The sequence below is a fragment of the Neodiprion virginianus genome, chromosome 3, assembly GCF_021901495.1.
Source record: "Neodiprion virginianus isolate iyNeoVirg1 chromosome 3, iyNeoVirg1.1, whole genome shotgun sequence".
Classification (NCBI taxonomy): Eukaryota; Metazoa; Arthropoda; class Insecta; order Hymenoptera; family Diprionidae; genus Neodiprion; species Neodiprion virginianus.
Window position 1 is genome coordinate 2655311 of NC_060879.1, and position 27939 is coordinate 2683249.

A 27939-nucleotide genomic window follows, 5' to 3' on the forward strand; every position below is an offset into this window, starting at 1 on the left:
ATTGAATTACTTTATGACGTCATACCGCGATTTTTGGTAGTCAAGTGGTTTAATAACACGTTAAACGTACAGCGAGAGCGAGAGCGAGAGAGAGAGAGAAATTGTTCCGACTGAGATATTGTATTTCTGTTTCAAAACGTACAATTATGCATTACTAAGGTTCTTGCACAAACGGTTTTTACCGAAAGGGAAAGAAAAGTAAAAAAATAATATAAAATCAATGACGTGTAAAAGGATTGTACCTACGAAAGAAAACCCACGACAACCGTTTGGGCAATAATAAATTTAATAAGTCAAATATTTTGAAAAAGTACGTCGAAATTCCAACGAGGATGATGAATCATAGGCGTATAAGAAGCGAAAAACATGTTGCAAGAAGATTAGCACAACCCTGGCTCGTCTGCATAACTTCAAGACAAGAAAACTCGACAAGTCCGTGCGTGCGTGCCCCAACGCGTTTTACTAAAGCATTTGAGCATGGATAAAATAAACATAAAAAAAAACGTGATCGGAGCGAGTAAGCGAGTGGGTTACAAAGAAGAAAACAATCGGAAATTAAAAAACGGCCTCGGAAAATGAAAGGAAATCTATGAAAAATTTCAAATTTTTTTCAAGCAGGGGGTGGAGGTGGGGAGTTGAAAGTCGATTATACGCAACGACGTTGCGTTTCTCGACGGTTTGACAAATAGCTGACAATACAAATAAACAGTCACGCAACGACGTTTCCTCCTGCTGAAAAGGCTGCGTTAAAAAATGCGATACCATTGGGGAGGCAGATGGAAAACTAATAAGCCGAGATTGACGAACGAACGATCGAACAAAGCAAACGTTTCAATAAGAAAAGAAGAAATTAATAGAATAGAAAGCAAAAACAAAAAAAAAAAAGAGGGAGAAGTTCCCTGTTCGGTTTATCGCGCGGTCTACCGAAAATACAGAAAGGACGTATGTAGTCGCCCTTGCTGCGTCGTCGCGAGAATTTTCTTACTCTTATTCTTATCCTTATTTTCACTACTACTACTACTACTACTACTACTACTACTACTACTACTACTACTACTACTACTACTGCTACTACTACTACTTCTCCTTCTCCTCCTCCCCCTATTCCTCGCGGTTGTCACACTCACCTTCCGTAGTCAGTCAGGCAGGCAGACAGGCAGCCGGTTAGACTTTGGTTGAGGAACAAAAAGCGTCGAGGAGTTCAGGTTCGCATCGCCACCAGTTCGGTAGGTAGGCTCTCGTATCGCTCGCCACCTACTCTTGGTTTGGTTCACGGTTCGGATTGCGTTGCGCGGACAGCGTCGAACGAATGAATAACGAATAAACAGAGATAGACGATCACGAAGTAAGTCACTCGCGACGCGACGAGCGGAATAACGGTTTCAGCGTCCGGAGCTTTTCAAGTCTTTCACAATTTCATCGAACAAGTGAACAACAACAACAACAACAACAGCATCAGCAACAGCAGCAACAACAGGAACAACCGAACATCAACAACACTGCTTTACCACCGGAGTAGTAAAAAAAACCAAAAAAACTGCACAACACGGTTCCCACAACCCGCGTGAAATAACTTACTGCACAGCAGTGTAATAATTGAATTGTACAAAGCTATAAAAAGAGGGGAGGAGCGAAATATTCGCGTGTTCACGGGAGGTTTATGCTTGTTAATGCCAACAACACAAGGCTACCTCTCAACCGCCGCGTAACCAAACGAAAGTGAAATGGCATTTGTTGTTCGATATGCGGAGAGAGGGAAGAGGAAGAGAGGGAGAAGAGAGGAAGTGGGAGGGAGAGAGGCAGGAGGGCGGGAGGGAGGGAGGACAGACTAACCAACCGAGTCTGAGAGAGTGAAGTTAGGCTAGATTTGGTTAGGTTAGGTACAAACGACGTCGTGATACCGCGTCGCGATCCTCGTTAGAAAAACGAGAATCCGGACGACAAGGGAACAACGCAAAATCCACGAGATGAGTAGTCAGTCGATCGAGACACGGCAAAACCGCCGAAACGTTGCGTATCGCGATGCGCGTTGCGTTGCGTCGAGTCGGTTCGGTTGTTGCCGGGAGATGAGGGATGCGTGGATACAGCCGAGAGGAGAGGAGAGGAGAGGAGCAGAGAGACGGCGGAGAGGGGGGGGGGCGGGAATCCAGGGTAGAGGGAGAGGGGAGGGGGAAACGCGCCGTCGGCTTTCGGAGGAGGAGGAGGAGGAGGCGACAAATTTTCTCTGTCGGATGTAGACTGCGAGAAAAGATAAACACACACACAGAGTCGCACGCGCGTACCGATCATCCATACATGCGTGTACATCCGCCCATCTACCTTTGGTTAAATTTCATGCGAATGATCGAGCCTCTGTCACCGCGGCTAAAATCCGAACAACCCGGAATTATAATTCCGAATGTGAAATCTAGAACTGTTAATGTATGTATGTACGTAACAAGCACCATTTGTCATCATCTCACATATACCAGAATTCAAATTTCTCCGATCGTTAAAAAAGTATAATAAAGATACGTCGTATTTTCGTTGTCGGTTCAAACTGGGCGGTGTTATTGTTGTTGGGCACATTCGTAACCAACTTTGTGGATAATCGGGTTGACTGCAGATATCAATTTCTATGAATTTTTCAGATATTCAACAATAAGAGAAATGCGGTAAGATTTCTGCATATTCACCATCAGCTCCGGATAACTGGTAAAAAAGGAGTGAGAAAAAATTGAGAGGGATAAAATCGACGGAGGTTCCCTGCGCTCGAGTACCTTACCAACGAAAAATTCAAACTCGATAATCGAGTTAATCGAGTCGCGGCATTTGAAATACATAAGCGTGCCATTTCCCTGGGTATCGATGAAGGAGAGCTGCTATGAACCTGCAGAGGAAGTGGAGAGAGAGAATCGGGAGGAGAAAGAGCTTGGCGAGAGTTGAATATTTCCGATAGTCGGTACATACGTACGTATGTGTGTATATATGATGCTGTACAACGTACCGACATGCGTAGGTACGTACGTACGCGATACAAGAAGACAGGTATGCGTACACCAACACCTAGACATCGCCGACGAAGAAGCGAGGTATGCGGCGCGGGAGAAAGAGATGATCGATGAGGCCGAGTACATACATACGTAGATAGGTAGGTAGGTAGGTAGGTACAGTGCCCGCAGAACACAGAGAGAAAGAGAGTGAGTGACTCTCTACGGCCTGGGAGAGACAAAGAAGAGAAGAGGATGGCGGTCCTCTTCCCCTGAAACGCTCATCGTCCTCGTCGACGTCGTTTCCTCCCCTCTCGACGCGTCCGTCGCGTTGTACAGTATCATCGGTGGCGGAACGGCGGCGCGACGGTTCGAAAAGGCACCCGAACAAAATTTCGATACCGCCGTATCGCGGGAGGTGAACGAAACCAGCAGGGCGACGAAATTCGACACTCTACCTACGTGCGTGTGCACGGGTCGAGTAATCGAACCGTGCATTAATTATTTACGTACATATATGCGTGAGAACGGATATATTCGCATGCGTGAACGCAGGTTACGCGTCTGTTCCCTGGTTTGCAATTTCGTAAACAGTTTCGTAGTGAAGTTGGCCACTTACCAGCTTCGGTAGGTAATGAGTTACCGGTAGAGTAGTAGGTTAAAAGGCGGCTAACTTCACCCCGAACCCATAGAAAAGACGGTTATACCGTAGCTGCACATGAAACGGGTGCGCGTTTTGCGTAATGCAGACTTCTCCGGTAGCCTCTCTCTACTCTCAGTCAGGTTGATAGGAGGAGGGACAAACGTCGTCGGCGAGTCGACGGATGGACGGACGACAGGATAGAATTCGCGGACAGGAATGGCGACGGAGGGGAAGTGAAGAGAGTGGGACAAATCCGGCATAAACCAAAGGAGACAGAGAAGAGAAAAGAGGGGTTGATAGGGGAAGAAGAGGATGCGGACGTTTGCCACTGGCTGGGCGGAAGAGAGACGAGGAGGTGAAATTAACGGCGACGCTGACCCCGGGGATAGCGGGCGTCGCGCGGTTCAGAGAGAAAGAGAGAAAGAGAGAGAGAGAGAGAGAGATAGAGAGAGAAAGAGAGAGAGAGAGAGAGAGAAACGAGGACCGGTAGACGCCGGCGGCTGGTAGGCAGGCAGGCAAGGCAGAGTTTGCGCGGACAAAGGGATTCTGCGGCTCCAGCAGCAGTCGGGAGTCGGATGTACACGCACTCTATGCCCGTGTGAATGTGTGTGCCCACGTCCCAGCTACGCATACATATCACGAGGGAAAGTTGCAGAGAGCATACAGTCGGTGTTGAATTTTAAAAAAAATTGCACTCGAGCTTCGCACGCTTGAGAAAACCTATGTCATGTACAGATGAAGTCTTTCTTTCTTTTTTTCATCGCTTTTGTTATAGATTACATTGCTACATCAATTAATATTCGTAAATGTATTGGGCTTCCAGCTAAATTGTTTTCGGTGACTGGCGATACAGCCGGCATGAGAGATTGGGAGTCATTGTCGCATAATTCGCATAGAATCGAACTCGCATTTTGTTTCGGACCGAAAACAAGCTAACCGAAAGCCCGGGGCGTTGATAAACATTATTGTACCCGCAACTCGATTACATCTTTTCAATACATTGAATTATGTACTCGCGCGTTTGAATTTGTTGTTACAATTGTTGAAAGTGTTATCAAATTTGTATATTATAACAGTACGTATAATATTGATCTTGGATAATTATAATATATAAATCAAGAAAAATAAATAAAGCAGAAAAAAATCTAAAGATAGAAAATTGAAAAAAAAAAATATTAATAACAAAAAGAATAATAATACAGGATAATTGTCAGATTCGTTCAGAAATATGTCGATAACGAGATTGAAAATAGTAGATAAGGGAATGATTTGCGGCGGGATGTTGAGCAGAGAACAGTGCGAACTGAGAGCTCTACCTCTCCAATTTTGGATACAAGAAAGAGGGGAATGAGGGAGATAGACTGACAATCCGTCTGCGTGGAAAGGCGCTTTTCATTCCAAGGTCGATGTACTTTGGCGTCGTCGCGTGGTGTACAGTCTGCGAACGCGTGCACGATTCCTCCTTCCACCTCGTGTAACATCTACCAAGCTTCTCCTCTTTCTCTTCCACGTGTCGTAAAAATTCACGACGTACTGAAAGCCGTTGGCGAATTGAAGCAACGCGATTTGAAAGTGTGTCGAAGAATCGTTCGAAGAAAAAAAAAAAAAAGTTAAGGAACAGTTATAATTTTCACAGAGGATTGTAAAAGAATATGACCAATTATTTCCAATAGATGAACATAATATTGATAACATAATCAGTTCCGGGAATTCGACAGGATTGTCGAACGGTTATATTGTCACACTCAAAATTACAATTCGACAATTTCTCAATATAAAAATCTGTCTCTTCTGCAACGCGCGTTTTAATTTTATATCCTATGGCTGTAAGAATAAAATGATCAGCATTGTGAAATCGGCTCGTTAGAAAACAGCGTGAATGATATCGATACCGATAAAGGGGTAAAAGCGCGATTACGACTGTATTCTTCTCGGATTGAATGCTTCTCTCGTTTCCATAATACCAAAGTAAAAAGGATCATTGACATGGAGGAAGGCGGGGAAGAAATGTTGACATTTTGCGTGTACGTAAATTGAGAATCCCTGTTCTCGTCTGGACTGAGCTGGGCAGTCGCCATCGAATGCGCAAATTAACTAAATTGGAGAACAATGCGCAACTTGACGAGAGGCACTGGTTCGAAGCCCTTCCCCTGCAGTCTTTTATCGAATACCCCAAGAGGACTGCATGATAGTCAGTCATTGCCACCATCGTTACAAATTCTTTCAGTGTCCATTTCGAGGAAAGCAAAGGTAAAAAAAAATCCAATTGGGGCAAATTTTTAAACCACTATTACATCAACTGCGTGAGAAAATAAAACAAGCCTAAACGCGTCATCTAGTTCCCGTTCAATTCGGTTTCACGAATGCTAAAATTACGCGAGACCAGTTGACGGAGTTTCAAATAACAACGAAAAGGAAAAAAAAAGGTTCGTTCGAATTTTTCGTGGAAGATTTTGGTTCGCGGTAAATTTGCAGATTCAAACCGTTTGTCGCGTCGGTAAGATACGTTACCAACGTGAGAAATCATCACGTTTTCCGTAAAACAGTCGGTAAGTTAGCGGCGTTCGGTGGTTCACATTTAGTAGATGAACATTAAGTAAATAAAAAATTGCAGGGACCTGTAGACGGTTATAAACCGTAGCATTCAAGCAGCAAACTCGGTGGTAAATATAGATAAGACAGTTTCCTGCAGTATCAAGAACAGATATTAAATCCGGATTCACGATAATTACAGAAACAACACGGAATGATGATCGAATAAGAAACGAATATCGTCGCTAAGAATTTTTGATAGACGATTATTATCGTTGCGCAAACAGGTGTAGGGTATATATCGGACAGATAAAAATCGGAGAGTGTCAATCGAAACGAATTTCGTAAGTATATATCATGCCGTACGCGGTATGATAGATAGGTACATAACAGACACTTTCGTAATTCGTGATTACTGTGAAATATAACAGTTTCAAACATTCGATTAAAATGGAATGAACAATTTTAAAAGAAATATTTTTTCCAACACACATGTTGCGTCTCTCTTTCAAAGTTCCTTTGTCGTTTTCCTTTCGTAAAAATAAGCTGCGGTTGTGTTTGATCCAATTATAATATAACCGCGACACAACTGGAGACCAAGAATTGTTCTCGCATGATTTTCACGACAATTAGTATCAGGCACAATCGTATCTTCGCGTAACAAACAAATCATCGTCTACGGTACGTACATGAGAGATTTTTCCCTCGGTAGGGAAAGTTTTAATTACACTTTACAAGTATTGTGAGGAAAAACCCGTTTGATAAAGCATATTTTGCCGTGTAACACGCGTTACATACACCTATATATAAATATGTACAATGAACATATATAATTATATACGAGTCATTTTTCTCTCGCGGCATTTATTTCTCTTTTCATTTCCAACGATATTCTCGTTCCACGTATGAACGTATACCTAACAAAGCGTCGTATCTAATCGTAGAATCGGTAATTACAATCAACTCACCTGAAGCTCAGCCTGCGACACGTCAATTTCACCTCTGTATACGAATTCGATGATGAATTTCAGATCGGTGAAACAAACATCCTGGGGCATGATGATTGTCGGATGTTTGCACGGGTTTGACAGAAGTAGTTTTTGAAAGTACGAACTGCACGCTGACAAGACGACCTGTAAAAAAATCAAAACAAAAACAAAAAAAATCAAAACTGAAAACGAACCATCAAAAATCGTTACGCCTAATAACGTAATACGCATACGAGTTGTATTGCGGTGGACAAAAAATGGATAAAAATTTTTAGAAAAAATGTAAAAAAAAAAAAAAAAAAAAAGAACTCCGCTTATCGCTCTCTCCATATTTTTTTCATTATTCGGTGGCAAACCTTGTGGGCCTTGAGCGATGCCTCGTTGCAGGCCAAAGTAACGTCGACGAAAGCTTCGGTCTGCAGTAACTGATGAAATACGGAAGTCATATTCGACTGGTAATTGTTCCAGCGAAGGCAGTAGTGCTGCCCCGCCATCCCTCCACTGCAACAATAAATATGAATGAATAAACGAAAGGAAGCAACAAAAAACGAAACGAAAAAAAAGATGAGAATTACGTGCGAAAAGTAAGAAAGTACACAAACGAACAGGAATAAATATTTGCAGGGTTCGGATCGTGACTTTCTTTTCGCCGTTTTTCGCAAGCTGCGCTTTTTGATATTATGTATAGAAAAAAAAACAAACAAAAACAAAAAAATCCTTCTACCGATCGTCACGCTGCGAAAAATGGTTCCCGAATTTTCCGCTAACGCAAATATATGTACTCATATACATATATTTATATGTATGCATACACATAATGCATTATAATTATCAAGCAGACACAATCACAGACAAATTATATCACATACATCTTATGTATATACCTGTAGTGCGTTCCCCAATTTCGTTCCATGTAGATTTTTTTACAGTGTAACAATAACAATAACAATAATAATAATAATAATATTAGTAAGAATTAGCAATAACAGTGATGATACTAAGAATAATATTCGCGTGTCGGGTGAAGAGAAAAATTTAAGATAAAAAAAAAGGACGAAAACAGCGTATCGAGAGGTTGATAACGAAGAAGTAAAATCGTGAATAAACGATAACGCGAAAATTGTATATTATCGTTCGGAGAGCGACGACGACGAAGGTGGTTTACGAATTGTAAAAAAGGAAATAGATGGGCGTTGGTCTAGAGAGAACTCTGGTTTATATATACGGTTACTTCACCTGTTCTCTGCACTCTGGTTTATCTTCCTATCTATGTAACTCTTTATACGGAGGGGGTTAGAAGAGGAAGGGAAGGGCTATTTTCGTTATCTTCAATCTAGCGGCTGCAAGCCGAGCGTGGCAATTGTAAGCAAGTATAAAGATCGCGAGGCTCTGCCAGGCTAGCGGAGGCATATCGGATAGGTAGGTAGGTAGGCGCAAGGAAGGTAAACGGGAGAGTTTTATCAGCTGCTTAGAACGTGGCGACGATAACGGAAAACCAACCTCCTCCCTCCTCTCTCTCTCTCTTCTCCGAGCCGGCCAACTTCCTCTTCGTTGTTATTTGTCCGTAATTTCCAGCACTTGGCGCTTTTTCAATACGTATTTCAAATCGTAAAAAAAAAAAAAAGAACCCCGACGAGATTCACTCCGCGCGAATATTGCACGCGCATCCCTTTACTTCCGGTATTTGTCTCCCCGCAGCGATAGTTTTTTTTTTATTTTTTTTTTTTTTTCTACGACAAAACCCACCCTCTCTCGATCCTCTCCGACGCACGATTTTTACACACGTGAAAAACACACGTATAACAATTATCTCTCTTCGTGCCCGCGTATACGCGATATCTTAAAATTGGGTTACCCACTCTACGCGCCGTTCAAGATTCCCCCCCTCCAACCCCTGATAATCAGCGATAACGAAATGAAACGTTATAGAACGCGGTTGGATATATAACTCGCCGGTTTATCGAGTTATCGTTATTATTGGTATTATTGTTGTTGTTATTATTATTTTTTTTTATCGCTATTCCTCGGCACACGCGAAGCGGAAAATCGACGGACGGAATTGATGATTCTCGTTACGCGGGTGGTACGTCGGTTTTATTTTCATTGTATTCTTTCTTTGTCTTTTTTTCTTTTTAATACCTGCACCTTACTTTGGCGATTTGTTGAATGAAATATTTTGCGAATAGTTTCAATCTTGCAGCGTGTTTACGTACGACGGAACTTGAACGAATCCCTTGATATTTTACTACAGAGCGTCTGTATATTCTGTACAACGTATAGTACATTTTTCTCTCTCTCTCTCTCTCCGTTTTTTGCGAACTCAAAATATGTTGATATAAATATCGTGTAATCGCAAGATAAAGAATTTCATCTGTTATAAGTAGAAAAATTCAGTGAAACAAGGTATCGTTGAAAAAACTGTTTGAATGTGTTGGAATTAGGAAAAAAAATGAAAATAGTTAAGGACTGAGCGGTGACCGGAAATAAAAATTTCCCTCGGTGCCATGTGTAAAAAATTTCATCAAAATCCGTTTGGTATATTTACCGTTGAGTTGAGATAAAAATGTAAAAAAAAATTATGGAATCATTTTAGAATTATTTCGAACGGGTTTCACTGACGGGACAATCGAATAATTCAAAAATCACCTTTTCAAGTATCACACAGCCATTTTACGGGTAGGTATACAATGTATTTGTAGTTAACCGACCATTTCAGAGGGGTTTTATTCACCCTCCTAGGATCGGAACGTTCCTCTTCCTTGCTCCGTAGCTAAAAGGAGAAAGAAGAGTGCCATCTCTCTTATCCCTCTTTCAAGACTATCCTGCACCCTTCTTCAATTCATCTCAATTTTTCTTGCCGCCTTTTCTCTCTCTCCCTCTCTCTCTCTCTCTCTATCTCTATATCTCGTTCCTCCATCTCCTTTTTTCCTTTCCTTGGTTTTACTTCACTTTACGTTCTTTCATTTTTCCCCATCTCTTTTTTTTTTGTTATTATTCTTTTCTTCTTGTTTTTTCTTTACCGCTCTTTTTCCCCTCCCCCTCTCTTTCCCGTCCTCCGTTCTCTATCTCCCTGCGCCTCGCTCACCCCGTATTCACGTTTCTCTTCCCTTCCCCCATCATCGTTCTCTACGTGTGTATTCCCATATTCTACGCGTATACACACGTACATGCAACCATTCACCGAGTATCTCCTCTCTCTCTCTCTCTCTCTCTCTCTCTCTCTCTCTCTCTCTCGCGATCGCAGCCTCGACGCTTCCTTCTCTTCCGACCCCGTTTTTTCCCTTCGCCGCCTCCGCCTCCACCCCACCCCCGCCCCCCGCCCGCGTCCTCGTCCACTCTCTTTCGCTCGTTTCCTTTCTCTCGCTATCTCCCCCCCCCCCCCCTCTCTCTTTCTCTCTCTCTCTCTCTGTGAAAACGTTATTCGCCTCGGCTTCGCTCGCTCTCTCCTTATTCCGTTCTTCCCCTTCTTCTCTCTTTCCTTCCTTTCTTATGCATCCCCTGCCCTATTTCTTTCTCTATACCCTCGTCCTCCTCCTGTGCCCCTCCTCCTCATCCTCATCCTTATAGCTTCTCCGTTGTCCCCCTTTTTACGTTTTTCCAACGTTATTGACGTTGCCGCGAGCTGCACGTAGCAACCTTATATATACACGTATATATATATATACATGTATGCACATAGGTACGTACATATATATATACACATACCTCCTATCCTCTTTATCTTGCTCCGTTTCTTTTTCTCTTTCCCCCTCCTCCCTCTCTTTCTCTCTCTCTCTCTTCGTCTTTCACTCCCCCCCCCCCCCCCCCTCCCCCCCCTGCCAAGTTTCGTACGCTCGCACGTTAAGGAAGAAAACTTGCCCGTATGCGTATAACATGTATTGGAATATCACGTCTATACGCGTAACATCGATATCCCTTCTCTGCGAAAATCGACGATTATAATTCCAAGAGTAGGATCGATGTACGTGCTATGCGTATAAGGTTTTTTACGTGTGTATACGTATATATAAAATATTTTTACCGACCTACAATAAACGCGTTTTAAAGAAAAGGATTTCACGTTCCTGTTTCGCCGCTTTCCTATCTCGGCCCCCTTTCTTTCTTTCTTTCTTTCTTTCTTTCTTTCTTTCTTTCCATCTTTACTATACCGTTATACTATACACCAAATCGGTATAATATATATATATATACATTTGTTTCACAGTTTGAATTAAACTCTTCTTGCTTCATATTATTCTTCGTTTTGATTAATCAATATTATTTCAAGTGACATAAAAATCTCTTCGCATAGGCATGCATACATACATACATACATACATAGATACACGTATGTTCCGTTTTTAATTTTCGCCTTCGTCTTTGTTCGTTAAATTTATACAACTACAAAAATTATACACTTACAAGTCGTATAAGAAAAAGAGAACAATATACACATGTCTTATCCTACACGACATGTATCCTGTATATATACATATTTATTTTATATATGTTATATATAAAATATATCGCGTATCTGTCTCACGCAGTATGGATGTATATATAACATAATAAGAAACATCGCGATCATGTGGGCGGAGACGAGAATGGCATTCGGAATGCTTCTTTACTGTTACTACAACTCGCCTTACGGTAAGGAAGAATAAGAAGAAGAAGAAGAAGAAGAAGATCGAGAAAAAGAAAAACGACAACAATATATAACTATACCTAATAACAACGAAATGGCAAAAAAGAGAACGAATGATAAAAAAAAAAACATCGTGACATATATCAGTAAAAATTGGACGGGAAGGAAATGTTTCATCGGTTGCTCATTTTTGTTACGAAAACCAACTACATTTACATGAATTAGGTAGAGAAAAAAAGTACACAACGTACGCTCGTACGCATGTGCACGTTGCACAGAAAGAGGGATCTGTTTGTAGGGGTGGAAGAAAAAAAAGAAATACCAAAAGAAAACAAAGACGTATATGCGAGTGTGTGATATACATATTCCTGTACATATATCAGTTTTATCTAATATCGATCAACCCCCCGCAAATCCCCCCCCCCCCCCCCCCCCTCCCCAGCTTTCTCTCCCCACTATTACTTACCCTTATATCTTCCCTATTTTCTCTCCCCAAACATTTATGTATATGTATACACAAACACACACACGCACGCAGAATAACTTTTATACTCGCGGTCATTGTCGTGGTGTGACGTTTTTTAAATCATATTTTTCGCGAAGTTTTAAGTTACGTCGCATTATCGCAAGAATACACATATGTGTGTGTATTTTTTTACTATTTTTTTATTTTGTTTTTTTGTATATACAAGTATAGTAGCCAGCCACGCAACGATGCCATTAGACCACACCATATAGAACGAACCCTGATCAAATAATCTGTATATATCCCTGAAACCCCGTAAAAAGGAATCTTCTCTACATACTGTGTGTGTATATATATACATGTATTATTATAGAGTTATAAATACGATACGAGGTTACTCCGTTGTTACTAGATATATCATTTTTGTTAATTATCACGATCTATAGAAATATATTTATCAGATTATCGAACGAACCGAGTAACGACTATAGGTACCAAGTTTTCGTTTAAAAACAAAAAGAGACGACAGCGAAAAAACCCATAAACGATAATGATAATAATTGCAACTGTGAAATAGTGGAGTGTATTGAATGTAGGGTCATTTTTTTTTTTTTTTTTTTTTGCCCCATCCACACGGAGAAGAAGAATAGGCATTGGGTAAGTGAGAAGGAAGTTGTTGGATAAAAATTGACAAAAACAAAGATCGAATCGAGGATGGGAATTATTTCTTAGTCAATCTCGTGGCGTGTGTATAGATGTATATGTGGAACATGTACGGAAGAGATGCTAGAAAAAAGATTAAGAAAAAAAGAATGTAAGAAGAAAGATGATGACGATGAAGAAGAAGAAGAAGAAGAAGAAGAAGAAGAAGATGAAGAAGAAGATGAAGAAGAATATAAAGAAGCAAAAGGAGAAAAAGAGTAGACAGATGGTTATTTCAGACAATGCGAGGAGAAACTTTTAGACATGTGTGTGTGTGTGTGTGTGTGTGTGTGTGTGTGTAAGGGGTACGAGACGACGATGTTTCAGCAGCAGCGCTAGTGCCAGCACTGTGTAAGTGTAATGTATGTATGTATGTATGTATGTATGTATGTAAGAGGAATGAAGCCAGCGAAAGGGAACCGTGAGAGAGCCGGATACACCGCAAATCTATTGTATTATATATATATATATATATATATATATTATATATACATATATACGTATAGGATATCGAAGAGAAAGAAAAAGAGAGAGAGAGAGAGAGAGAGAGAAATTGTTTATTATACCCATGGCTACGTTGGACAAGGCTTAGAAACACAAGTAAGGCAGTAACGGACAAAAAAAAAGTAAATTAATAAATAAAGAAAAAAAATAAACAAACAAACAAATAAATAGAAAGAGGTGAAACTAAGTGTAGTGGTATAAAGGGGTAAAGAAAAATAGAATGGTAATACAGTGGCGAATACGCATGGAATAAAGTAAAACTAGGAAAATATCAGAAGGGAAAGATAAAAAAAAAAAAAATAAAAAATTTAATAAACTAAAACTATTGAATAAATAAGCAAGAAAACCAATAAATAAATAAATAAAGACATACGGATATGTCGGTAAATTATTAAGTAGGTGAAACGAGAGAGAGAGAGAGAGAGAGAGAGAGAAAGAGAGAGTTGTAGGGAGAAATCGACAAGAAACAGAAGAAGAAGAAGATTAGAAAAATACGTGAAGCACTTTCCAAATGTTGGTTCGGTAGAACAGAAGGGAAATTAATTTTCATGATAAGAAAATATCTGTATAATTATACGGGAGGAAGGGACGGAGATGAAGAAATTCGTTGAAACAAAAGAAAAAAAAACAAAGGCAAAGAATAATTAAAAAGATGCGAAGAGGAAAGAAAGACAGAACTATAAATTGCAGTGATATACGTGTAATATTTACGTGCGTGCGTTCGTAATGCGAAAATGAATATATATATATATTATACGTTATAAAGCACACACGTGCTATTGTTGTCGATATATTTGATATACCTACAGTGAGACAATTTTTTAGTTCCGTTTAGCGCTGAGCCCTTAACTATTTTCATTTTTTACCACAATCAAAAAAATATTGTTCTAGGTAGAAAATGATAATTAGCAAAAAATGATCGCCGATAGCGCAAAATGATTAGGCGTACCTCGTTTTTCGTAATTTCAACAATATTCAAACAGTTTTTTTTAACGATATCTGGTTCAGTCAATTTTTCTAGTTACGCTTGAAATTTTTTTCAGTGTAACAAGTATCATATAATCAGATGATATAATTATAGGTATACATGTAATACTTATTTAAAATCCAACGTATGGAAAGTTGCAGGAATAAGGAGGAGTTAATTGAGCGGGGAGGTATAAACAAATAAACAAGAGTTGATCAATTTCAGGAACATACAAAAACAATATTAAAACAAAATCACGACGTTGAAATTGATCGAAATAGTTTCTGCGAAGATTGTAAATTTAAAATGTCCAAAAACAAACGCGCACTCTGCAAGCATTTTATAATATAGCGAGTCGTCGAAGTTTGGGGAAAAGTTTCGTATCGATATCACGATCCCGTGGAAATAAAAAAATAAATAAAATAAAAAATAATACAATTCTATAATTATTATACAATCGGGTATGCATATAATTGTAAACACGAGCGGCTGAAGAAAAAAAAAAAATATCGAAGAAACCAATCTTTCAACAGGCAACGTTTCATATTTAACACATGAAAAATCTATGAATCTTCGATCGTTGAACGGTGATTATTCAACTACAATATGCAGTAAACGCGACACTGCGAAATTACTCGTATTTTTACACTATTTCCTCGAGGATTCTTAACGTATACTGTACAATGTACAACAACGATAACAGCAACGATTTAAAAATAATAAAAAATACATCCACGCACGTTACACATATTCTGTAAATTCTCGCGATTGCGCGGAAGAGAAAGGAAATGAAAGGAATGGATGGCATAGAAGTTTCGGCGTAGAGTGTGTGAAAGGGGCGAGGAGAGGGGGTGAAAGATATACGGATAGATAGCGAGAGAGAGAGACAGGGGGGGGGGGGGGGTGAGGAAAAATAATAGCGTGCACGGGAGTAAAATGATGATGACGGCAGGATGTGTGACGAAGGGGAGAAACTCAAAGGAACAAAGTACGCGTGCATGCGAGTGTGTGGCGCAAGGATATGGGGAGAACACAGCGACGCCGTGCAATGAGTCAGGATTATACGTACGCGGTGAAAAAGGGGATGGAAATAAAAAAGAGAGAGAGAGGGGGGGGGGGAAGGATGGGGAGGAGGGACGTGATCGGCACACGACGAAACTTCCACTAACGTGTAAAACGCGTCCATGTGATACCGTTCGATCATGAAGTAAAAAAAAAAAAAGAAACAACGGGCGCGCGCAAAAAGTAAAAAATAAAAATAAAATAAAAAAAAAAGCAATCCTGCTCCCCTTTTTCTCGCCCCGCCCTTCCGAGCTACAATAAAAACTTTTGATGCTCGCGGCAAATAAAAGGAAAGGAAGAAAGAAAGACGGGAAGAAAGAGAGAGAGAGAGAGAGAGAATAAAAAATAGACATTATTATAGAAATTTTTCGGTGCGTTTAGTATTTGTTTTTCTAGGCATTTGATCATCGTTAATTCGTTTCGTAATTTTACTACGTTTTTGTCGGAAAGGGTTAAGATTCGTAATTTACAAAGTTACGAGAGCGCTAAGTTACGAATTTCTTTTTGTGGCGAAACTTTGGGTACAGAGATCAAACTTTGAGGAAACATCGAAATTTTGAACGACGAAAGATTTTTAGTTACGTGAATTTCCGGCCTGGTGAAATTTCACGACTTTGATCCTTCTTTGTTTTTGATTTTCCGTGTTTTTCCGTACGGAATCCTGGTCGTTCGGATTGTCGGTTTTTTTTTTTTTAATTTTTTTTCCACCCACTCGTTGAGTACACTATGCTCTGTGAGTATATTCGAATTTTCGGAATTTCACTCCGTCGAAACTTTATTTGTCGGAACTTTGCTCTGTCGTAACTTGAATTTTCCGAATCTAGCATTTCGAAACATCGAGGTGTAAAGGTTTCCGGCCATTCGAAACTTTGTTGTTTTTTAAAAGTTTGATTTCTTTACTTCAAGTGTTTCGCCAACAAATAATTCGGATTTGGGCACTTTCGGGACTTTTTAAATTAGAAACTTTATCTCCCCCCCCCCCCCCCCCCCCTTATTTTATGACATTTATAAATATGTATAATAAAAGATATTGCGTTATATTCGACTTTGGTGTTTTTTCGCACTTTTTTTTTAAATAAAATTTTCTTCAATTCATAATCTCATCTCGTAGATTTTCGTCTTTGCTCCATTTGTAAGTTGTACTTATGCATACGTACATTGATATCAACTATTAGATATTCAAACGATAAGAAACAGAAACACGAAACAAGCAGATTTTCGTCTCGATTTCAAGATCGTTAATTTTTCGACTCCTGGCAAAGAAAAGTTTCGTGTTTAAAAAAATGCTAATAATTACGGCTGTTGCAGAGCCTGCATCGAGATGAGCTTATATTACAGACGGTATAATATAAGAAAGAGGAACGCGAAGAAGAAAAAGAAGAAGTGGGAAAAAAATGGGGTGGGTGGAGGGGGGGGGGGGGGGGGGGGAGTTATAACGCGGGTGGATAAGAAGAGAAGAACAGCATAAAAGAGATCCTGCGCTTCAAACCGTGAATTTCCTCCTTCTCCTCCTCTTCCTCCTCCTCCTCCTCCTCCTCCTCCTCCTCCTCCTCCTCCTCCTCCTCCTCCTCCTCCTTCTCCTCCGCCCCTTCATCATCCTACTTTTTTATCTCTGTCAGTATTTCCTTGCTACGAGAAGAGGAAAAAAAAAAGTCCGCGCGCAGCTCGCGCAGTTGCTGAAAAGGAAAAAGGAGGAGGACTGAAGAAAAAGCGGAAGAGCCGAGGAGCGGAGAGAAGGGGGGGGGGGGGGGGGATCCAGTCCTGCCACCCTTTCCTACGATACCTACCCGCATATGGAAATACACGTACATGGTATTATGGCACGTATGTATACGTGTGTAATCCATCATAATAGATAAGAGCGAACGCGAGGAGAAGAAACGCGAAAAGGGAGGACAAAGAATGGAAGAGAGAGAGACACGCGAAGAAGTGCAGATTTTTTTGATTCTAATTATAATCTGTATATGAAATGCAGAATTTAACATACGACGATTGGGAAAGGCGTGTAAATTTTTTCATTCGTTAAATTACCCTCGCCTGTATAATCTGTACGTATATTATCTTGATTTCGATGGAATCTTTCATTCGAATTTCCCGCGTCTTTGAAACGTTATAACACCAATTCGCGTCTTCAATTCTTGTATGTTCAGTTTCCATATTGTAGAATTTTTATTTTCAATATTGATCGACAATTGACTCGTTAGAAACATTTTCTTTATTTATGTATTTCTCTTCAAATTATCTTCTACTTTACATATATATATATATATATATATATATATACACACAGTGTAGGTATCTCTATAATATTACCATGTATACATATACCTATATCTCGATCCTTTCTTTCTGTAAATACGAACATGATAAATGAGTGTAAACCAGATATGGTATATGTAAAACACACGGACGTGGTAGATACTCCATACAAAGAGACACAGAGAGAAGAGAGAGAGAGAGAGAGAGAGAGAAAAGAGGTAAAATTCTGTAGAATGTGTACGTTTGTAGGGTGATGGCCTAGATTCGGTCAAGACCTGCTTTCTAGCAACAGCAACAGCAGCAGCAGCAGCAGCAGCAGAAGCAGCAAGCAGGAACAGCAGAAACAGACTGCGGCATTTCTCTTTATCACATTGTGTGTGTGTGTGTGTGTGTGTGTGTGAAGAGAGTTATACGGCAGAAGGAGTATGAAACTTCTTCCGCGAGCGAAGTAAATGGAAAAGAAGAGGCAAACTAAGAAAAAGTAAGACGTGGAGGGGCGAAAAAGCGAGGCGAGAGGCCGATGGAAATCGGCCACTGTCGAAGTCTTTTTCTTTTTCTCTTTCTTTTTCTTTTTTTTTTCATCTTATCCTTCTTTTTTGTTTACGGCAAAATTATCGCCAAATCGAAGGATTATACTTTTCTCCCGCGCGATTATCATCGGCGCTTCGCGCCGTTGTCGAAATGTGGCGGGAGAATTCAAATTTTCACCGCCAGAACGAACACGATTCGACTTTCATTATTCGAATTGAATTTGAAACACGATCATTGAGCACGAAAGTATTTTCCAGTGATAATATAAAATTATTAGAAAAAAGCGAAAAACAATTCCGTGATGTTATAAGTATATGGTATATATGTATATATATATATCCCTGTGAACGAAATTCAAAGGGATAAGATTTATCGTAGAAGGCGGAAAATATAAGAAGGGGGGAAACATTCGGACGTAAAAAATACACTTTATTTACCACGGGCACGTGTATGCTGTATTTATATATACATTGTAGGTATAGGAGAAAATTCTGAGAACGGAAGAAACGAGGAAGCGAAAAAGGAGGGGAAAAAAAGGAACCGGAAAAATTTGTGCAAGATGACGGTTGATTCGCAGGTCACTTGCTGTGTACCGTTTCTCGTGGCGTGGAGTGTTTTGCTCGTACGTTACGAGCAACTGACAAGCTAACCCAGAAATGAATGAAATACGCGGAGCGCGTATTATCGTCTCATTGTCAGCGAGTACGATATACGGGGGGGGCGGGAGAGAGAGGAAGAGGATAAATAGCGCGTACGTGGTGAGGAAAAAGAAAACGATCAAATGACACGTCGACGACGACGATGACGATGATTTTTGTTACATAAGCCTGGGATAAAAATTCCATTATTTCTAGGTAGATGGGAAAAGATGTATATTAACTTGACCGAGAAGTAGAAGGAAGAAACATTTCTTCTTCGCGTGTAATATGATAACGTCTACAGCGAGAAAAGCGATAATCATTGTCATCATCATCCTTGTAGATATTGTTACACCTTTGCAACGTAAACATTGACGACGAGTAAAACGGATAATTCGATCGATCGCAGTTAAAAACGCGAGATCGTCAAGAGCGTAAAAAAAAAAAAAAAACGTACGAAATAAATATCGTAACGAGTACAAAACATCATCGGCTGTACAATTTAAATCCTACCACGTTGTGATTGTATACTGTCAAAGTAAAGGGCAAACGGTGTGTGGATATTGACAGAATAAACTGATACAGACGTTGTGTTAACGTAACAAATAAATCGCACGTTCTCAGATGCATACGTACACGCATACATGCACAGAGTATAAATCAGCTGTCACTCACCGTTTGATAGTCAGAACGTCGCAGGAACGTATTCGAGATGTGTGTAAGAGAAAAATGATGAAAACAGAGAAGTAAAAAAAAAAAAAAAAAAACAAATAAAAAAATGTAAATAAAAAAAAACTCAACAACAACAACAATAGCAGCAGCAGCAGCAACGACGACGAATAAATAATACGGAGAGTACGAAAGCAGGTAAAAACAAACGAAAACAAAACAAACAAACAAACGAATAAACAAACAAACAAACAAACTGGCGACACGCACTGACTGACTGACTGACTGACCGACCGACTGTCTCGTCGATATACGAAAATTATTCGTCAGCGCGTTATTATTTCGAACTTTGTTTTACACACGGTGCCCGACACAACGGACACGAAGCGTTGCGGACGACGGCGCAAAACGATTAAGCGATTTTGTTGTGGACCCCAATTCTTCACTCCGGCTCTCTCTTGCCCCGGCTTTCCACTTCTCCTACTCTCCTTTCGCCGCTCCTCTGGACCGCGGGAAGCGGTGATGCGGCATGTGGACGGAACCTCGGCGTCAGTTTTGTGGCTGCGGAAGGGCGGCGAGGGGGGCAGCGAGGTAGAGGGAGGGAGGGCGGGCGGGCGGAGAGACGAACGCGATTCACGGACGTACGAATTACCGCCGCCGCCGCCGTCTAGCAGCCTGCGCTGCGGACCGATTTTCGCCATCTGCGCCGCGTCTCCCTAAGACTTCGCCACCGTTTCCGTGCTACCCGGCGGCCCGGCTTCATACTTCGCCGTTCGATCGTTACCACGTAGAGTTCCTACCGCCACGGCCATTGTGTAAAAAGTAAGCGCGGCGGGTAGTGCAAGCCGAGGACGGAGGACGGACGCTGTTTGGTTTTCATTTCCCCAAAAATACAGAATATATATATATAGATATATATATATATATATACGCATACACACATTACATACAGATATATATATATATGTATATATTTAAAAAATAATAATACAACGGGTATATATTAAAGTATAGAGACGTATATGCAACAGTTTTCATTTTTCAATGAGAGGAAACAATATTTTTGATTGGTCTTTCTAACCCCTCTTTGATATCGCCTCGACACATTCGCCGCTCAGCCTCCTCGTCATCATCGTCATCATCATCATCCCCTCATGTTGTGATATTAGATTGTGCCAAGCCGACGTGAGTACTCGATAATTTTTTTTTTTTATCTACGTATTATGTATAGGTATTATTTTATAATTCTCGATGTTTGAACGCGCGCGCGTGTTTCTATGTGCGTGCGTGCGTGCGTGCGTGTGTGTATGCGTGTGAGTGCATCGGTACAGATTCTTGTAGTACATAGTTTTCTTTGTTATCATATTATTACTCTCGATGTTATCTTCGACGCGTTTCCGATCGTTTTCTCGCGTTTCATGGCCTGCCGGTTAGGGATAAAGCAATATTGCGAACCCGCCGTAAAAGGCGGTGGTCCTCCCTAGCGTTCCGAATTTTCGGGGAAATTTGTGAGATTTTCCGGAAAAACTTGAATCTCTTGTGCCGACCTGAGTCGTTCAATCGATGATACCCTCGAGCTCGATCGATTTCAACCGGTTTGTCATACGTCCTTCGCATTTAGTAGCAATGTCCAACAATTTTCCTCACGATTTTCAAACACTTTTCGCCATTTTGTCCTTACCCAGTCCGCGAAGTCGGCCATTGCGCGTTCACCGGCCCCATCCTCCTCCTCCTCTTCCTCCGCTTCTATGTACGCGGAGTGAAGAACAGGGGGGGAAAACTGAAACCGTGGCCCCTTTTATTCCTTGCCCGGGGCTCGACTTTTTCTTCTCTTTTCTTTTCTCGCGATCATTTTTTTTCTTTTCCCTTCTCATCTTTTTCTCACGTTTCACGTTGACGTGTGAACGCGACGACGAGGACGATCGCTAGCCTAGCATATGGCCGGATCGATGTTGCTAGATCGGAAAATTGGGCATGGGCGAGGTATTTTCTCCCGTCGATTTAGTCGCGACAATTTCACTCCGATTCGTGCAGTTCGTAAGAAAGCTTTGAACGCTCCGGCGCACTAAACGCGGTTGCAATGTTCCGTCGATAGGTTATGTATGTATTCATATTTTCCCAGATATTGGTAATCGGAACTGCCAACGGTATCGATCCGTTTTCTCGCGCTACTTTCTACCCGCGCATTAACTCGAAATCGTTAAAGAGAGAGAGAAAGAGAGAGAGAGAGAGAGAGAGAGAGAGAGAGAGAGAGAGAGAGAGAGAGAGAGAGAGAGAGAGAGAGAGAGAGAGAGAGAGAGAGAGAGAGAGAGAGAGACGGCCTGTTGACATACAGAAAGAGAAGAAAGATAATAAGCGGCGCGTGCGGCGTACATAAATTTTTCGTTACGCGACGAGACGAAGAGCGGAGAAGCTGAAAACCCGTGGAATCGAATCGGAGAGAGAGATAGAGCGAGCGATAGAAGTTTATCTGTCAATTGTCAATAATATTTGTTTATAGTTGCTCGCACATTGCCGGACGAGGTACGTTAACGATGATTCGCGCAGATTACGTCACAGTGTGATAATAATACGAGCGATTGCGTAATTGAACGCGAGTGCATCACTCCAATAACGTGACAACAAGACATCCGCGCGACCCGGCTGATTAACCGCGATATCGTAACGAGTTATTTTCACGGTAATTGCTATAGTCGATAGTTCCACCCAATCGTCACCTGTGTCACGCTATTTTACCATATACCTACAGAGAGTGAGAAAGAGTATGTCTATAGTTTTTAACGCCGTGCATTTGTAAACGAAGTATATCATCGAACCGTGGCTACACGTTTGTCGTCAAACTACACGATTATCGTACGTGTCAAGATTTTCTCAAACACGCTTGACCTTTAGCTGCGATCGTTCCTCCCCCCTCCCGCGAAACGCCGCGTAGTATATCAAAACCGCCGCCTACGAAGATTAACAGCCACTGCTAGCTGCGGCTCAATTCAGATCGTGCAACGCACACTTTGCCTCGCCTACAGCGACGCGCAACCGTCGGAATATACTTTCTAAATTCTAAACCGTAACGTTGCCGCTCCGTGTATCAAACGGCGGTGATATCGTGTACCCACGTTTATTAGTCACCTCGGTGCAAATAAGGACATTTTACGCCGCTACCCGAAGGTTATCGTCGTATTCGTCCGTCGAAGGGAGCCACCGGTGTTGGGAAATGTACGTTGGGAATAAGATTTTCACTAAACACGTACCGGATTTCGGGAAAAGTATTGCCGCTGTGTCTACATACACACACACACACACATCGTACCTGGGTAGGCTCGACCCTCACCGCGCCTGCGCGTTCGGCGATTCATTTGCGCTTGCGCAGCTCGACTAGACGCGATCCCCATTTCCGTCTGACACAGAGAGAGGTCCGAACGCCCGCTGCACCAAACCCCACCAGCGAGAGTTACCGTTAGTTAGAAGCATACGCACAAAGGAAAAGACCAGGCGAGAGAGGAGACGACGACGCGCTTGCATCACCAGTAGCCATTTTGGAAGCTTTGCACGACATAATTTTCCGCCGCTCCTCGCTCTCTTTACTCGGTATTCAACCGCCGTTGCCCGGTAGTATCGCGCGCCCTTGGCTCCCTGGTGGATAGATAATGGAAAAGAAATAATATATTTAATAATTAATTCAACGTGTCGTGACTTGAGGCTTTCAATAACGGTTAAATCGAAGATGGATCGAACGCGAGGAAGATAACGCACAATCGGGGCAAAGTTTTTCCTAATTAAATATCATTTCTCCCGTTTCTTGTTACGAACAGAAAGGAGGAAAAGAGAGATATAAACGACGGATCGGAATACACAAAATTCATTCAACGCCATGGAAGACGACCAACAGTTCTGCCTTAGATGGAACAACCACCAAAGCACATTAATACAGAACTTCGATACGCTTTTGGAAAGCGGCACATTAGTCGACTGCACTTTGGCGGCGGAGGGGAAATATTTAAAGGCCCACAAAGTAGTCCTCTCCGCGTGCAGTCCGTACTTTGAGGTGAGTTCTCTTTTTCTTCTTTTTATCATTCACCTATATTTGTTCTCATCAGTGCACGTTAAGCATCTTTCCGTATCCTCCCCTCCCCTCCTCCTCAAGTTCTTGTCATTCCGCGTAATGATTAATCTTTTATCGCGCGCACGTGTGTCGCGTACAGTGACCTCCCCGATCTTCGTAATTATTTTCTACGCGTTGAGAACGGATCGTTCGATTTTTCAACTTCCCAACAGTTCTCGTTCCTCCCTCCTTCTCATCCTCCCCACATTCCTTGCTCGTCATATCTATATAAGCTCGAGATGGGCGCCACAGAGTTTAATCAATACCAAATAGAGGTTGATGTCGAAACAAAATGGCCGCTCGCCTGATACAGTTGGCCACTGTGTACCGCAGCAAGGGGTTTGGCAGCGTCAGGGGGGGAGTGAGTGAGTGAGTGAGTGAGTTAGTTTGTTTGATCCCCTCTTGCCTCCTGATCAATACGGGGAAAGCAAAATGGCGGATTTCCAGGGTTCCTACCGGGAGAGTGGGAGGGGGGGTCCTGGGATATGCCGAAATGAATTTTCCATTTTTCCCACATCTTGGGCGAATCGAACTTTTACCAAATTAAGTTCTGTGCGTAGGGTTTAAGTAAAAAAAAACAAAAAAAAGAAAAGAAAACTGCGTGGGGAGGGGTGCAGCACCGAGAATGTTGAACTCTTTAATAATTTGGTACTTTTTTTTCTCGTCATCTTTTAGGGCCTCCTCAGCGAACACTATGACAAACATCCAGTTTTCATACTCAAAGATGTCAAATTTAAAGAGCTCAAAGCCATGATGGACTACATGTACAGGGGGGAAGTGAACATCTCCCAAGACCAATTGGCGGCGCTTTTAAAAGCTGCGGAGTCTCTTCAAATAAAAGGACTTTCGGAAAGTAAAGGCGGTGGAGGGGGGGGTGGTGGTGGAGGCAGCTGTAACAGTAAAACAGAACAGAGGCAACAGAAAATAGTATCGTCACAATCCACAGCACAGTCGTTAGACATTCCACATACGTCTTCCGGTCTCACTATTGAAAAGAACAGTAAAGTTCCTAGGCAGAGTCTTTCGCAGACGTCCGTCGATATACCAGAAGATTCTGCCAGCCCACAAATCTCTAGAGGGCTGTCCTCCAGGTAAATAAAATTATTTTCATGCACATATACTTTGTGTTTGAATGTAAAAGTCTGAAAATATTTACATAGTTTCGATTGTTACTAAACTTGAAAATATGCTTCCTCTGATTTCAGGGAAGGCTCCCTTAGCCCGACGTCGTTAAGAAAAAGAAAAAAGCTTAGAAGAAGAAGTATCGGCGACGATAACTCGGTTGAAAATCATGAAGCATCTAATTCCAGTGACGTCTCTCATTCTATGGGTGTTCCAGCGCTCGGTATAGCGCCGGTTGCAGATGAGAAAGTTCACGCTGACCCTACAGACTCTCTCGGAAGGTCGGCTCTCATGCAGCAGCTGACCAAACCTGCGGATGAGATGCTCCAGGTATGTCCGATTACTATTTTCTCTTATTACTTTCTGTTCACCATATGATCCTTAACCGTATAATTCAAATGGACAATGATTTCTTGGCCCTTTGTTGCTGTCCTTTATCAATCTGCATCTTTCTTTGCATATAAATCGTACAACGTTTCGCATCTTACATGCATAGAACTCTATTAGCAAGTGCATGATTTCGTAAAAACTCATACACCTGCTTTGGGGAATGTGAATTGAAACATTAAATTCAGAATGTAACATTTGCATATATTGAATCTTTCTATAAAAGATCGCACTGGAACATTGTTTCCGACTATTGCTCAGCGCTCAACTTCACCAACTATTTTATCCTATCCGACAGTAGATAAAATATTGAATTATACCGGTTTTTATTATTTTAATTAACTCGCCTGGTATTAAATTTTTAACGAGCATACTCATGCAAGCCAAATTATCTGCAATAAAATCCGTGTGCTCTGTGTTATCGTCTTGTAACTTGTAGACAATTTTATAATTTACAGTATTGTGTAGTCAAGGTATCCACAATTTTTTTTAGTTTTATTTTTAATGGCAGTAAACTTGTTTCGTATATCCAGCGCATAATGGAAGGTAGCCAGATTTAGCTAGACTTCTTTCGCTTCGTTGGTAGAATAAACCATCGTGCTTTTATCCTCCTGATTAGTTCGATAAATTGTGACTAGTTGGGGTGGAAACGGTACGAGACAAATATTAATAAAAGTATGTGTATATTAAAAATTGATTCGCGTAGCATTTATTAATCACTCATATTAATAAGAATATCATTTATCATTTATAGATGCCAATTGAGAAACCTGAGCCGAATGACAACTTAATAGAGCCAAAGTCAGAGTACCTGGAGGACCCGGAAGAGAGCGTTGAAGATTTAACGCTCGATGACGATATGAATGACCTCAATGAAATGGAACAAGATAACCCTAGAGCCGGCCCATCCCACGATCCTAGCCAACACCCTGGTAAGTGAGATTGAAAAGTTTTGTTTGATAATTTCATTTATTATTTATTTTCGCATAACGATTTTGCCACGCATTTTCGATTCACACCCAAATTTTTTTAAAATTATTATTACGGTAAAGTATACATTGACGAAAATACATCGAAAAAACAAACCAACTGAAAAATAATACTGCATGCATGTGAAATTAATCTCAACTTATTGTCTTGAAGCCGTTGATCACATTTTAAAGTGATTTCAAAACACATTTCATTAATACTTGTCTGGTTATTGACTCGCTCAGATTTTTATTGAACATTTTAGTAATATCGTGAAATTTGATCAGTGTATAAGTTGTAGCTTTTCTATGCACTAGGCGGTAAGGGCGTTTATTTGCGAAACCGTTTAATTGTCAGCCTGAATTAGGCCGGGATTTTGATCAAATAAAATCCACATTTAGGGGTTTCAAAGAATCGTATTAATTGAAAAAGGGGAAATTTGTTTAAAGCTTGATGAAATCATAATTGTCACTACCATACTTTATTCAATTCTGATCTGATGCTACTTTGAATAAAACGTCACTTCGCTTGCACACCAATTTCGGATAACATAAATGTTTCTTAGTGTGTTGAACTAGTGAATAAATTCTATTTTCGTTTTCTCTTAACCTTCTTTCTCCTTTGTATTTTCGTTTTTATTTTAATGGGACAAATTAATTAGCGGACACTAGCTTCGGTTTCCTCGTTACAGGTGGGGGGGCGGACATGCCGGTTCGATCGACCGGGGATTTGGGTGGCGCCCTTTGGGCGACGCATTTCCTTGATTATAAAAAAGGGTCGAATATCCGGCGGCCACGTCCCGACGTTGATGTAGGCGCGTTGCTCAAATCCCTGGCAAACAAACAGGGGAGAAAGTATAGCTTAGATTCGGTTAAAATGTCACTGGAAGCGATTTTGCAACAGGGTGTTAGCACCACTCAGGCATCTGAAATGTACGGCATTAATCGATCGACCTTACAGTTTTATTTGAAAAAGTTGAACGTAGTCAGGAGGCGATGGCGACAACCTGAAACTTGGGTTCAGAACAGACAATCTTAAACTGCTCCCCCCCCCCCCCCCTTTTTTTTAGCTTTTTTTCTTATTTTCATATGCTTAACTGTTTCGTTATTCTCCTGTAAGATGTAATAAATAATAAATGTGCGCGTATTAGCACTTCGTTTATTCTATGTATCCGTGGAACGAAATTAATCTTTGTTCAATAACCACGTAAATTAAAAAGAAAAATAAAAAATTATAATAAAAATAGCTTATGGGCACTAAATCGTTTTAAGGTGTACAAAATATAAGAAAATCTGAGCCAGTCAAATTCTGTCAAGTATCGTGTTGATTTTGTTGTTGGTAATATAAGCCGTTAGATTGTGATGTGTTTGTGTGTGAATATATATACATATATCTATATATTATATTAGATATTGTCACATGTTTGCAGTATTATTGTATCAAGAATTTGAAGAAAAAAAAAAAACAAGGGAACACTAAAAACTGATACTGTGTAATAAACGTAAACTTGAATTGCATTTTACTTGTTAGTTTTGATTCATTAAAAGAAAAAAAAAAAAAAAAGAAACTTCCCAATCACTCAGTTTTTGAAAGTTCATTTCCATACGACAACATTTTACACATATATTTTTTATTTATTCCTCTTATATTTGATATTTTTATAACTGGAATAATTGACATTTAAAAATAAAAGAAAAAAAAAGCAAGCTATTTCCAACTCTGCAAAAGTTCCTTTCGAATTTACAAAACATTGATAATTACAGTCAGCCCCCATTTGGATATTCATTATTTTTTATTTATCGAGCAA

At 40.7% G+C, this 27939-nt stretch overlaps 2 protein-coding genes across 56 annotated transcripts in view; one reads left to right on the forward strand and one right to left on the reverse strand.

Annotated features, from left to right (window-relative positions):
• LOC124300230 (protein bric-a-brac 2) overlaps positions 1-20082 on the reverse strand; it is a 34275-nt gene extending 14193 nt beyond the window's left edge. For 4 of the 6 annotated variants that reach the window (XM_046754065.1, XM_046754061.1, XM_046754064.1 and 1 more), the window contains exons 1-3: positions 8018-8061; positions 7490-7634; positions 7113-7277 (exon numbers count right to left, since the gene is read on the reverse strand). In XM_046754065.1, the coding sequence (XP_046610021.1) occupies positions 7113-7277; positions 7490-7634; positions 8018-8046 (339 nt within the window). In that variant the 5' untranslated portion in view covers positions 8047-8061. Of the gene's footprint in view, positions 1-7112; positions 7278-7489; positions 7635-8017; positions 8062-19561; positions 19662-19825 lie in introns of those variants that run through there. The other 2 variants (XM_046754063.1, XM_046754066.1) reach the window with 2 other exon arrangements.
• A 274-nt stretch (positions 20083-20356) lies between these two features.
• LOC124300357 (longitudinals lacking protein) overlaps positions 20357-27939 on the forward strand; it is a 101964-nt gene continuing 94381 nt past the window's right edge. For 33 of the 50 annotated variants that reach the window (XR_006907202.1, XM_046754365.1, XM_046754350.1 and 30 more), the window contains exons 1-5: positions 20359-20740; positions 23365-23597; positions 24330-24745; positions 24860-25106; positions 25918-26095. Coding sequence is in view for 48 of the 50 variants with exons in the window: in XM_046754365.1 (XP_046610321.1) it covers positions 23424-23597; positions 24330-24745; positions 24860-25106; positions 25918-26095 (1015 nt within the window). In the remaining 2 variants the exon portion in view is untranslated. Of the gene's footprint in view, positions 20741-23364; positions 23598-24329; positions 24746-24859; positions 25107-25917; positions 26096-26823; positions 27378-27939 lie in introns of those variants that run through there. The other 17 variants (XM_046754346.1, XM_046754345.1, XM_046754341.1 and 14 more) reach the window with 4 other exon arrangements.